The 14,454-nt window shown below is 40.8% G+C and overlaps 1 protein-coding gene across 1 annotated transcript in view; it reads left to right on the top strand.

Moving 5' to 3' along the window:
• ttc27 (tetratricopeptide repeat domain 27) overlaps positions 1 to 14,454 on the top strand; it is a 118,047-nt gene that overhangs the window by 24,643 nt on the left and 78,950 nt on the right. Inside the window, exons 4-5 of the mRNA XM_034681934.1 lie at positions 944 to 1,084; positions 5,495 to 5,597. Coding sequence (XP_034537825.1) covers positions 944 to 1,084; positions 5,495 to 5,597 — 244 coding nt within the window. The remainder of the gene's footprint in view (positions 1 to 943; positions 1,085 to 5,494; positions 5,598 to 14,454) is intronic.

Below are 14,454 nucleotides of genomic sequence, written 5' to 3'. Positions count from 1 at the left end.
AAACTGATACATTCAGACCTTAAACTCAGAATTAGGCGACGCTCAAACTAGGGACGTTAACAATCAAATATCTAGTAATTCATTAATTGGACGTCTATTTTTCCAGTTTTTTTCAGGAAGAGATAAATAACATCTGCTCTCTCAATACACTCAGCTGTCAGAGTAATGTTTGAAGTTTGAAGCATGTTTCAATGTGAACCCACCTTCTGAAGGTGTGGGCTGCAGCCGTGTGCCGGGTCTTCAAGAGAGCTCTTTTTCAGGGGAAGCAACACTGCCACTAACAACAAGAACAACTATGGGACAGTATCCCATCTTTGGATAGAAGCGCATAGACTGGTAGAAAATCAATGCAGAGAGATTTCCCAGACTTACAAAGCTAGCACACAAGCATCTCTGCACACTAGCAACATTAACTTCTTCTAAATGTGACCTGGTTGTGCTCACCCGACCAAGCGGACATGCTTATTTTCCTCAGTGAGAAGAAGTAGGTGGAAACTGGACACAGTTAGTCTGGAATATTCTTCTGTTCAGCTCTCTTGTTGCAGCAAATCCAGGTTTAGTTGTTATTTCCACAGAGATTTTCTTTGTAAGCCTGCTCCTCATGTTGATATTCAGAGCCTTAAACAGCTTGTACACCTATGTATGTTCTGTAGATATGCAGTAAGTTCAGTTATATGCATCATGTTCTTTTGAAAAATCTGATTTAAGTAGAAAAATGCACTTGGTATGTTTTTGTCACAGAAAAAAATCAACACTTCCAAAGATCGAATACTTACAATCTGCATCCCAAGCTCAAAATGAGTCCTCTCTCAATATTCTATATCTTTATTTTTCCCCTGAAACCTTGAGCTCCTTCATAGAATCCTGAGCTGTAGATGAAGAAACGCTCTCCCTCCTCATTTGAGATGACTGAACCAGCATCACATTTGTCTTTGACTGACAGACGCAGAGCGTGGTCGAGGCCCTCCACTCCAGCCTCCTCCTGGACGGGGAGTCTGTTTACAGCCTGGTGACAAACCCCTTCCTCCTCCTGCTGGCCCGGGTCATCCTCACCAAGTGCTCCTCCAAGATGGACCACCTACAGGTGAGACTGGCCTGCTGTTTAATCCAGGAAGCCATTCTTTGATGTGCCTTTTTTTTATTTCCCTCAGCACTTAGATATTACTTAACTTTTCTGGACATAACTTTGAGGAGAACCAGGATTATAAACATGTGGTGTTTACCAGAGCTCATTGTGTGTTTCCTGGCCCTCTCTACTTTTAATCCGTACTGCATGTTAATGCAGCATCATTATGATAAGTGGTAAACGGTGTGGGTCGTTCTCTGGCCTCAGCTCTTCATAAGTCAAAGCCTTTAAAGAGCAGTTTAACATGAAGTCACACGGGGCAGAAAATCATTGTTGTGCTGAGGTCAGAGGACGCGGCTCGCATCAACACAACAGCAGTTGGCACATGGACACAAGTGCAACAACGCCTCTCATCTGTAGGTGATGGAGGGTTAATTTGCTCTTTAAATGCTAATGAGAGAGAGGGGAATTAATTAGCATCGTGTTTCCTCACCGAGCAGCAGGGAGGTGGGATGGTCCAGCTCTAAGTGCATGACTGAACTGCTGCTCCTCTTAGATGATGTTCAGCCTCCCTCCTGTATCAGACTTGCATCGTCCTCTCCCCTCCGGCAGCCGCTCACAGCCCATTGCACAACAGTAAATATGGAAGCAGGAGGAGAAGCTCTGCGGGTCCGGAGACAGGTGTACACGTGTACGCTGACATGATGAATATACGTGTGAACATGAGTGTGTGTGTGTGTGTGTGCTGGAGGATATTGATTCAGTGAGACAGACAATTAAACCTCCATGTAACCGCGCAGCAGAGGACGGGGTCATCCTCCATAGAAAATGAGGCAGGAGAGATCCTCCCTGACACACAAATAAGCTCTTTTACATGGTTCACTTCCACTGAGCGCAGAGCAGGAGGGTACGAGGGCCAGGGTGTTTGGGTGTAAAGAGAAAGTATAGTGCTCACATGGCCGTGAGACATTTCTTCTTCTCCTGCCTCTTTGTGTTGGGGTCAGACGCAGAAAGGGAAGGAGTTAGCTGTTTTTAGAGCGTGGTCAGCACTTTGCTCCCGCAGCACCACTCTTGACTGTTTGTGTTGTGTTAGAGCTTGAGGGGCCTCGAGAGCAGCATCTCTGTTTATTTATGAACCTAAGCATGTTCTCTCAGAGCTGATGGCATGTTGTATAACTGAAATCACAGCCACATGAAGAAACACCACCAAACATCCACTTTAACTTACAATTATTGAATATCTAACACTAAATAACTTTGTTTTATTTTATTGACAAGATAAATTATGTTTCTGTCAACAAAATGGTGCTTGAGTAATTCAGATTTAATACTTTTAATTATTTAATTTCCCGATTTATGATCTGTGTTGTTCTAAAAAATCTAAATATGAACTGGTCATGTGAACGCATAAAAAAAATGGAATACCATATTTACAGGAAGAGGCCGAGAGGGCGACCCTGATTATACAGACTAAGGCTTTTTTCAAAACAGCATGCTATATACTGCTTATGAATGCATTATGCAGTACGTAATGCATAATTCATTCTGCACTTGAAGGTAGTATGTAGTATGACTGTTCTGTTGGATCTGGTCTGCAGTATGCTGGGTCAGGTGTTACTGGTTTTTGGTTTTGGAAAGCGGAAGTAAACAACGACCAAGCTGATAGAGAAACCACCTTTGTATCATTAAGAAGTTAAGAAGTGGTTTATATTGAATTTAATAATTTTCCCATAAAACAACAGTTTTCTGTGAGATGTGTATCACCTCTGTAATGTCTGGAAGTTAAAGGATTCACCAGTGTTCATCTCGTATTACTTCACTGTAAATGTAACGGACTGTTAAACATCTGATCCAAACTCCCACACAGTAGGTGGCGCTAATGCACCTAAAATCTGAGTGCCACCCGTCGTATACGCAAAGAATAAGAACGTTAGCGCTGTGCATTGTGGGAAACAGTACAGGGAGGGAGACTGGTCCGTTTCATACTGAGAAATTTTCCAGAATCAGTACGACATAAGGGGAGTTTTGGCAATTCAGTACGTACTGCTAGCGTAGTAGGAAGTCCTGAAAACAGCCTAACTCAAGGCTCAAATCTTTATTCTTTTTTTTTTTGATGAAATTCTAAAACACATTGGAATGTGTTTTAGAATTAAGTAAACTGTTATCATGTGTGTAAATGAAGCACTTACTTTATTGTTGTTTTAATGCTATTAAAGTTGAATAACCTGCAGTCAATCGGATGGATGATGTGCCTGTGAATGGATAAACCTTCAATCTGTTTTTTTCAGTAACATATTCATAAGTATTTAAGGATCATCTTTTTCAGGCTCGCCATCTTCAAACATTTCACCCTGTGACCCCATGTTTGTAGTCTGTTTGAAGGTTTAATGTCTCTGCTGTATCGATAAACGTTTACCTAAGGCAGGCCTCATGACTCCGCCCAGGTTCTTGGCTAATGTGTTCTACATTTGTTCACCGTCTCTCTTCTGCTTTTTTATACACGACTGTTAAACATACAGTTGAGGTCAAGATTATTAGCCCCCCTTGTGAAATCAGATAAAACCCTTGATTTCTCCATGAAAATGACCATTAAAAACAAGTGTTTATAGTTTATGCGTTTCCAAAATAACAAAGACAAATGTTCCCTATGTTTGATTTTGAAATTATATTGATGCAATGAATTAAAACAAGAAAAGGTAAAAATGGCATGTCCACTACTTAGGGACCCCTGGCCCTAAGTAGTCAATAGTGTGCCCGTTCTGAGCCCTACCTGACAACAACCTCTTCAAATAGGTCTTTACAAGGTTGGCACATGTCTCTGGAGGGATTTTGGCACATTCTTCCAATGCAAATTGTTCCAGCTGGTCCAAAATACATGGTTTCTGAGCATGGACATTCACTTTGAGCACCCGCCACAGATTCTTCACAGGATTTACATCTGGGCTCTGTACGGGCCACTCCAGGACCTTGGTTTTGGTGTCCTTTAAGAACTGTTTGACCAATTTTGATCAAAGCTTTGGATCATTGTCTTGCTGGAAGACCCAGCGCCGACCAAAGCCTAGACTAAGAGCAGAGTTCTTCACATTATCCCTCAAAGTGCCAACATAACTTTCTTTTTTCATGATGCCATGCACCCAAACAAGGCTGCCTGTGCCTGAGGCTGCAAAACAGCCCCACAGTAAGATGCTCCCTCCATCATGTTTAATTCTGAGGACCATGTTCTAAGGGTTCAAGGACTCTCCCTTTCTTGGCCAAACATGAACAACATCCATGTGCCCAAACAGTTCCATCAGATCAAAGGATGGACTTCCAAAACTCATCTTTACCTTTCAAATGTTCTCGGGCAAACCTCAGTTTGGCTCTGATGTGCTGCTCTTTGAGTAAAGGGGTTCTTCTGGGACGATGGTCCTGAATCCCACTACGATGAAGATCCCTCACAACTGTGCTCCTTCAAACATCAACTCCAATGGAGGTCAGGTCAGCAACAATCATCTTGGCAGATGTCCGGGGCTTCTTGTTGACATCTTCGACTACTTTCCTCTCCAAAGTTATTAAAATCTTGTGTTTTCTACCACGCCCAGGTTTGTTTCCAACAGTTTGTCTCCTTGTACTTTGCAATGATGCGACGTACAGCTATCCTAGACACTGTAAAACGCCTGGAAATTACAGTATAGCCTTTCCCTTATTATGAGCCTCCATTATCTTCTTTCTGAGCTCAAGACTGATTTCCATTGTCTTTGGCATGGTTAGTAAGAGTAGTCTCTCTCAATAACGTCTTCAAGTGCCCTGTTTGGAGTCCCTTAAGTAAATCTCAATGCTGTTTGAATGCTCAGGTGTTGTTAGGAAGCCAACAGACCTACAGGTGTTGTTAGGAAACAAACTGACTGCACAGATGTGTTTTAAAAATAAAAATTCACAGGGGGGCTAATAATTTTGACCACCCCATTTTTCACTTTATTTGATATAAAGTTATCCTAAAAATGTATTTTACATTCCAAAATGTACCAAAGCTACTAAAGAACACTGGTGAATGATTGCTTGTATCAAGTTTTATCAATGATTCAAGCATTGGGCAAAATTTAAGGGAAATGTTCCAGAATTCCTGGGGGGCTAATAATTTTGACCTCAAGTGTACATGTCCATTTTTGTTCATGCAGCAAGCAGTCAAATCACCTCCAACACTATCTAACAGAAGAATTAATCTGTTACAGTTTGTTACACTTCCATAGTGTTCACATAGCAGACACTTTTATTCAAAGTGACGCACATCAAAGAGTGAGCACAACATGAGCATGGATCTCCTTTTCCTATTTTGAAAGCGCTACATTATCAGGCTAAGTATGTTAGGTTCACAGCCTGATAGGACAGACTGCTCAGATAACCGCAGGTGCACTGATTCTTATTCTCTTGTTTCGTGTGTTTTTCCAGCTGCTGCCCTGGTGGACTCTACGTTACATCAACCTGCACCAGCAGATCCTGGAGGCCTGTTCTCCTCAGCTCCTCGAGTTGGCTAAAAGCAGCATGGACGAAGGTTTGTGAGCAATTTAATCTGGACATGTGGACACTGTATGTGTTTATAGTGATGTGTGAGAGGCTTGGCAGACACGTGCCTTTACTTAAATGTGTCTCTGTGCTGCACCACTCTTCACTGTCTGAACCCAGACTCACTGTGTGAGACGTCTTTATAATGTGTAGAAAACACATTTCAGAATTACCTACAACCAACCCACCCTTCTGTTAATCAGAGTTTAAACTAATCAAACATCTTATACTCAGTTATGTTGCACTGCTCTTGTTTGCATTTGCTGTTAAATCTTTGAAAGCAAAACACACGAATCATGGCATCTCATTAAGCATCCTGACGGGAACTGTTGCTGAACATGACGACACGTGAACATGCATGAAGGTGAACACACAAGCCAGCTGGACTTGAAAAAAATAACTTAAAGAATATAAAACCGTCTTTATCAATAAACATGTCAGAGTCCTCCTCTCCATCTTCAGTCCTAGTGCAGTCAATGCGCAAGTCTGAGACCAAGTCAGAGTCACCATGCTTGAGTCCAAGTTGAGTCATGAGTCCTTATCATCAGGACTCTGAGTCCTGGACTTGAGTACTACGACACTGTTTAATCTCACTGCCTGCTGCATGCAGTTCTGTTAAAGTCAAGATTATGTGCCTCACAGGTTAGTAAGCAAGTCCAGATTCTGGATACATCTATTTTACCCTGAGCTCGTCTGTGTTGGTGCGCAGCTTCAATCTTTGACTGCTGCTGCTTCAAAGCGTTTGTGAGTGAAGCTGTGGCTGCTCGTCCTCCTGCCGATAAAAGCACCAACTTCAAGAGCCGCTGTTTAAGTGTGTGCTGCAGGGATCACAGTGTTGTAAACTCGACCTTGTTGGGTTGTCAAATACCAGGTAGAGAGGGTTTGGGTCTTCACAACAAGCATGCTCAGGTCGGTGTCAGAGGTTTAAAGATTTGTGTAGTGACTATTTGAATTTGTCAACTCTACAGAAAAACAAAACTCAAATCAAAGGCCAAGGGTGCAGTTACTTTGGTGTTTTATTGAACAATCAAACAATAGGTAGCATCTTTGTGCTCTCACATCTCCCGATAGAAAACTATTCACCTTCCCCAGTGTCCTCCCCTCCTATCTTACCTGCCCATCTATATACATGTCACCCAGTGCAAAACTATCAACCTATAAAAGTGAGTAACGGAAAATATTAATAACACCGAAGGCAACTTAATCCCATATCTACCTTCAATGAAATAACAATAAGTTAATTAATTAATGTAAAATAATCAAATATATGAAATGATGTAAATAGCTCCAACAATTTGAACCGTGTGACATTATGTGTGCTAAGAAGAAAACCTAACAGCTGTGTGTGGTTTCATCAACAGCTCTGCACGCCCAGCCTGTCTCTGTGTTGTAAGATATTTATCTCCTGAGTGCTGCGTGTAATAATTATGAATATCATATTGTAGTCTTGCAGCACGAAATGTGGACTGGGAGTTAATTGTTCTCACTTGTTTCATGTTGATGTTCATGAGCTTGGCTGAAAAGGTGAACTACAAAGTGAGCTCAACACACCTGATCTCTTGAGAAGTAATGATGAATATGAAAAAGTCATTGCATTAAGATATACAGTGCTGCTGCAGGATGGAGAGAGAGAGTGGTTGCAGGAAATTATTTTTCTGATCTGACTATCACTGTTTTGATTTTACCATCAGACAAAGTGTCTGTGCCTCCATTTCTAGTGTGACGGCTGCACACAGCACAACTCTTAACTCTGAACATAACCCACAAATTCACAAGTTAAATACGAATTTCAAAACCCACAAAAGGCATCCTTCTGTGGCTTTATCAGTGTCATGTTACAGCTCCAAACGTTAACAGAGAAATAACCTCAGCAAAGGGTTTCTGCAGGAGAACAGGACGGATCTTTTCAGCTGATTTAAAGCAGAAACTCTGAACGTAACCCGGTCTTGACCAGGATGGCTTTGCAGAGGAAGTTACCATGGTGATCTAGTCAGGTTAAAAGAGAGCCATCTTTGTGATACTGTGAGCTCAACAGACCCCACGTACTCTCTGATCCTGCTTCAACACTACTCTGTTATATGAGAGTGTTAGTGCTGGATCAGAGGGGTCGATATGAGCATGTGTTTTTATATCTGTGTATTCATCATGTTTAAACTTGGGCAATGAGCAGTGTTGGATCAAATAAGTGGTCTTAATGTTTACTCTGTAGTCCGTAATACAGGTCTATCTCTAAGGTCTAATTATTCAACCCTTCATGATTAGCATGTTCAGTACTTAGTAGAGACCCTTCTGCTGTTTTGACCTGCTGCAAACGTGATGCATAGCCAGACACCAGCTTCTGACAGCGTTCTTTAAAAACGTTAACCCATTCCTCAGGGTCAACGGCCTCCAGTTCACCAATATTGTTGGGTTTGCGTGCTGCAACAGCCTTCTTCAAATCCACCAGAGTTTTCTTTGGGGGTCAAGTCAGGGGACTGTGAAAGACCCTCTAAAATATTCAAGCACTTCTCCTGAAACCAGATTTCAGGGGACTTTGAGATATGCTTCGGATCACTGTCCTGTTGGAAGATCCAACAACACCCAAGCTTCAGCTTCCTCACAGGTGGCATGACATTGAAGAAGACATACTGTTTGTCCTTGTATTTCCTGATACTTGATTGAATCCATCTTGTAGGACACATGTTGCAGGTTACCAGTACTGAAATAAGTAAAGCAGCCCCAGATCATCACCGACTGCAATAGTGATTAAAAGAGTCATTTTTTGTTGAAATTTGAGAAAACACTTGCAAATATTAGTTGTGTCGAGCTATTTAAAGAGTTCCTGTTTGATTTGTTTATTCCAAACAGCTGAGGGTTTGTCAATTTTGTGAATAAACCTAATTTGCATTGGGGGTGGACCAAAGTGCTGTACAGGACAAAAACAGCACAAATGACAAACATTGCATACAATACAATACTAAAATACAATACTAGAATACGTAAACAGTGCAAATGTATAATAAAATAAGATAGAATGAAATAGATTAAAATGTAATTAAGATTATGCCAGATGTCCACTCAATGTTGATTAACCCTTAAAGACCTAGACCATTTTTGGGGGTGCCAGACTCTCCTGTATTTATCTTGTTTTTCTAACCTATTGAAGCACTCAGCATCAAGTGCCATACATCATTTTATTCAGGAGAACCTTATCTTTCACTGTGCTGCATTTAAAGTACCAGTTTAACTTTAGTTTTGTCTGATAATGGATGAAAATACTGAAGTTTTTTAAAAATTGTCTGGAAATTTAGGTCATTTTTTACTGTGAACTCAGACAGAACATCAGGAAGTTTTGTTTTGTTTTGTTAGAAAGTTGTACTTAGGTGTTTTAGACTTCCAAATAAATTTTTGTCACTATCAAACCTTTACTGAGCAAGTTACAGCCCTTTGTTATAGTATTTTCTAAGGCGTTTTTAGTGGAAAAAGCAGGTTTATTCTTATGTTTCATTTACTGACCCTGTGGATGTGTGTAAAAAAGGTCTGAGAGTAAGTAGAGATGTTATATCATAAATTAGGACACAGAGGTAAAAGGGCCTTTTCAGATAAATACATTCTGATCATGAACACATGCAAACATGGTCACAAATAGTGGAAACTGTCTTCATAAATGAATTGAAATACACTTAGTGAAAATAATTTACAATTTGTTTATTTGCACTAACTATGAACATAATGAGAGAGATGTAAATGATTTAGTAAAAATGAGCAAAAAGTTCAGATGATCTTCACCAATTATACACATAAATTACAGAAACATATATACTATATATGTCCTGGAAAGGATCGATGCAGCTGCTGCACTCCTCCTCTCTGCCCCAGCTGTGTCTGCGTCAGAATCAGATGACTCCTTGGCAAAATTTGATAAAATTAGACATAGTGCCTCTTCTGTTGTGTACCTTCGTGTTGTCATTTTTATTTTGTGTTGAGTTCAAATAACGTGCAAATCTGTTTGATTTTGCTGTCCGGTTTTGTATACGGATTCTCCGTCTTGTTTTCCGCTCTTTACATTCAAATTTCCCCCCAAAAACACATTTATTGGTGGAGTAGAAGGTTGTCATGGCGAAACACATCCTGGACATTTACATTTTGAACCAATCGATACACAGGGGTGGGACTAAGCATCTACACCCATTGCCAATTGGCTCAGAGGAAGAAACTACAGAGGTTTCCCTGACGAATCAATGCTGCAAAATGTGATGGTGTCATCATGGTCACCACGCAGCCGCTGAATATGCAAATGAGACAATTGAGGTATCAATGGAAAGCTGAGAATGTCCACTGTAACTGAGTTTTTAAAGCTTGTTGATAGGATCAGCGGTTCAAAAGGTATTAAACATTTAAGAAGAACAGCTATTTGTGGCCGCCGGCGGCCATCTTGGTCTTTGAGGGTTAAAAGCCAGGGAGAAGAGGTGTGTCTCAAGAGAGGATTTAAAAATCTCGATTGATTCTGCAGAGTGGATCTGTTGGGGCAGGTTGTTCCAGAGCCGAGGGGCAGCTGCCACAAAGGCTCGGTCACCTCTGGTTTTAATTTATTCATCATCTACCTTAAGTTAGGGGTTCCCAAAGTGGGGGTCGTGAGATGTCTTCCAGGTTATCTTTAAAGATAGTACATTTTACCCATTAAAGTAAAAAATATCGACAGAAACAGTAGCTAAATTTGAAATAAAACCTTGAAAATAGAAAATGTAATGAGTTTTCTGCCTTTCTTTGTTGTCAGATGACTCCAAAGTTTAGGGTTAGTGAACAGTTAATTATCAAAAGCATCAGTAGAAGTAAGTTACTTCATAACGGCACAGGAAACACAGACACATGCTCATTAAGGTAGGCTAGTTTTCTGCAGATCAGCTAAATGAACCCACATTAAATCACTTTGAGGGACAGACACAAGACTTTGGCACCTATATTTTGGGGGTCGTTGGCTGAAAAGTTTGGGAACCCCTGCCTTAAATGAGTGCCTTAAATATAATATCTCCTTCTGTGTGCCTGACTTTAGTTTAGCGAAGAGACTCATTTCATGTTAGTTTCGACACAACATTTGACCAGCATACCTGAAGAACAATAATAGAAATGTTTATTTGTTTAACCAACACATAATTCTGGTGCTTGATAGAGTGCGGGGTGAGGTTTATTCATTTAGTCGGTCAAACACGCACATCCACATGACTTTACGTTATCAGGTCTGTCCTCGATCTCCATGTGATGCTTACCTAAACTGAACCACAAAACCTGAAATGATCCTGTTGTTTATTTGTATTAGAGTATTATTGTGTGGTTTAGAGAACATTTGATTCCTCAGTACGTAAGTTGAATCCCCTCTTCATAAAGGAAAGCACGTTTCCTTTTTTAATGTTTTGAACCCAGCAGCAGGGTTTTCATTTAAGGCCGTATAAAATGTTTGTTTCATTAAAGTTCTTTCTCTCGTCTCTGCGCTGCTGGCTGGAGTTTATTGTTTAGAGGGAGTGGGTGTGTTTGTTGGAGTGCAGCCTGTTGTGTGATGGTTAACAGAGTGTGAAGGGTGAGCTGTACGTGCAGGCTACAAAACAGCCCAATCCATATTCCAGAGGAGCAGTCGGCCACACAATCCTTTTACGAGTGACGTGAGGATAGAAGAGAGGGCGTGCTGTGAAAAGCATGCAGATCTGTTTTCTCCCCCACACTAAGCTTCTCTGGGTGGGCGCTGCAATCATGTTTACTTTGGGTGGGAGATTGCCCTCGGTGGGGAAAGTGTTGCTGACTTAATTTCCTGATCTTTCTTCTCACTCATGCTGCTCATTAACAGTGAGACAGCTTTAATTAAGTACGTGTAGTCAGAACAACACTGGATGTTTCTGTATTTCACATCTTAATCTCAGCTGCATTCGAGGGATCGTTTAATTACCCACACTGAGACAAACTTATGAATGCCTTTTGTGAGAGTCTGTATTTTGTTAAAAGGCTTTGAAAGAAACTGTTTGTCCGCTGAGACTGCATCAGCTTGGATCAAAACTGAATGCTCCCAGATTTAAGGCCATTAAAAAATATCTGTCTTTAACTCTGAAGATAAATGTATGGTTCAACACGACTGACTGAGATTACTGGCACTTCTTATTGTTGACTTTATGATGCTGCTTGATGAAAATTTAAAAGAGATTTTGCCTTGTACTCCTATAACACAGTGAAACTATAATTTCTGTTGACTAAAGGATAAAGGAATTGTGATGCAGCAGAAGCAGGGATGACGTATTCGCTATCAAAGAGCCTTTATTATTCGTTTTTCACATTTTGAAAACAAATACTAAGTTTAATACTAAACATGGGCAAAGTTTAATACTGCGAGGTAAACTCATGTTGGACTAATCCCCGGATGAGACAGCAGGCTGCTCTTAACGGGTTGTTCAAAAAGTCACACAAGATTTCAGTGAGATTGACACAGGATTTGCTCAAATCGTGACATCACCTCTTGGTGAAACTCTTGAAAAAAGGACAAATTGTAAAAAGAGAAGCTCAGCTTTGTAGCATGGCAACAGTGAAAGAGGCTTCTAGAATGCAGGGTGGCCTTAAAGAGACAGGAACTGAAATGAGAGGTTTTAGATGAGGCTTAATAATAAACAATAATAATAATACTTTATTTATATAGCACTTTTCAATGCAGGTAACAAAGTAATTCACAGTGGGCAATAAAAGAAGTGCAAAGCAAAACGAAGCGATAAACTTATATACAGACTTATCAAACAGACCCTTAAAATCAGAGTTAAAAGTAAATAAAATCACAGTAAAAGCTTTCCAGTAAAAATGTGACTTGACTCTTGAGTAATGACATAAACATGGGACTGACTCTGCAAGTCTGATCTCCTCTGGCAGGCTGTTCCAGAGTGAAGGAGCTCTGACTAAAAAGGCCCTGTCCCCTTTAGTTCTCAGTCGGGTCCTTGGAACAGCTAGCAGAGAACTGCCAGAGGATCTCAGACTGTGACCAGGTTTGTAGGGGGATAAAAGCTCAGAGAAATAGAGAGGGGTGAGTCCATGTTGTGCTTTAAAAGTCAATAAAATAATCTTAAAATCAATCCTAAAATCAACAGGCAGCGAGTGTAGATGAGCTAAAATGATGGTGATGTGGGCACATTTTTTAGTTCCTGTTAAAATATGAGCTTAAATGAGGGGTTTTCAAAGACGGCAGCCTGAGATAAGGTAACTACGGTATTAAGGTACCTCCTCATGGCAGCTGACTCCGGACTTCTCACCATCCTCATCCTCCTTGATCTCAGTGCAGCCTTTGGCACTATTTCTCTCAGCATCCTCCTCGACAGATTTCACTTAATTGGAATCACTGGCACACCCCTTCACTGGTTTACCTCTTATCTCTCCAGGCGCACTCAATTCAATCAATTCAAATCCTTCAAATCCCAGTCACTACCGGTGTTCCCCAGGGTTCTGTCCTGGGGCCTCGCCTATTCATCATCTATCTTCTTCCTCAGAAGACGATATAGAGCCTGAAAATGAGCATCATACCCCCTCTTTACACTCCTCTTTCCTTTTTCAAAACACTGAACCAACTAAAGCTAGCTGATATCACTGTGCAGGTCCTGTTAGCTTCAACCTGCAAATTTTAAGCAGAGATGGCTGTTTCCCCAACTCTTAAGCCATGGGTCAGAATGATTGGTTTTTCAAGGCTGATACTGATCCTGATTATGAATAGTTCATGAGACCGATAACCAACATTTGGAACAGATATGCATTTTCAGTAGAAATAACAATCTTTCTGTCAAATTTTGAGTTTGAAATGTTACAAACTCCAACAAAATACTTGTTCAAATGTTTTTAGCAAATATTTCACCAAAACTGAACTATCCACATCATATACAGGAGTCAACGGTTAACCAATTAAAGTCACACAGTTGTGTTACATTTGGCCAATCAGATCGTGTTTTGTGCAGGACATCAGGGAAGTCAAAACAGGTCTAGAGGGAAAGAAACACTGACAGCAAATCCAAAGTAACTCACTTTTTAATCAATTAAAAATCTATTTTTAATTAAGTTTTATCACCCATCTGCTAAATGAAATGCTGATACAGATGATTAGAAAATATCTGCCCCTATGATTAGCCAATAATGGATCGAGCTCTAACTTCTACATTTGCTTCATTTCTCCACACCAGACGTTGCGGCTTACCTGTACAGCCAGTCTGAGAACCCTTCCTCTGCTAGCATGGCTAAAGTTCTGCATACTGCTCAAAATAGCTTAAATAACAGAAGCCTTTGTACATCCTTTGTTGCTGGATAGAAAGACAAAATGTTGCAGGAAACTGGAAGTCAAACTGCTCCTTAAAAGGTTTAACATGTCTCAAATCTTGTTGTTCCTCTCATCCACCTGAGAGTCGTTTCCTGCCGTTTAAACAGACAGAGCTAAAGGTGAAACGGACAGACATGTTACATGTTACATGTTAGTCTCTCTCTGTCTCCATGCTTTGTGTCACTTCATTAGTGTTGAATAGCAGTGAAAGGGAGTGATTTTTTATCATGTATTATAAACCGTCTCTGCTTCCTTCTCCTGCTGGATAATCTCTGCGTGAGGGACGCTTCATCAAGGTCAAATTAATGATCAGATCAGAAGGAAAGAACGAGAAGGAGGAGACGTGCGGCTCAGAAAGGCTGATGAGCGCAGGCTTTCATTCCCCCTCACCACCTCCTCCATGTTCTGTTTGTCTTTTTAATCTGTCACTTCAAGGCCTGCCTTCTCGGGGCCGGGTCTGTGCAGAGAGCAGCTGTGCTCGGTGCACATGGATGGAGCTGTGAGTGAGTGGATGAGGGGTCAGGATGTTAGTTTTAAACAT

The sequence above is a fragment of the Notolabrus celidotus genome, chromosome 4, assembly GCF_009762535.1.
Source record: "Notolabrus celidotus isolate fNotCel1 chromosome 4, fNotCel1.pri, whole genome shotgun sequence".
NCBI lineage: Eukaryota > Metazoa > Chordata > Actinopteri > Labriformes > Labridae > Notolabrus > Notolabrus celidotus.
Note: the sequence above shows the minus strand (reverse complement) of the source record. Positions and strands in the feature narration are given on the sequence as shown.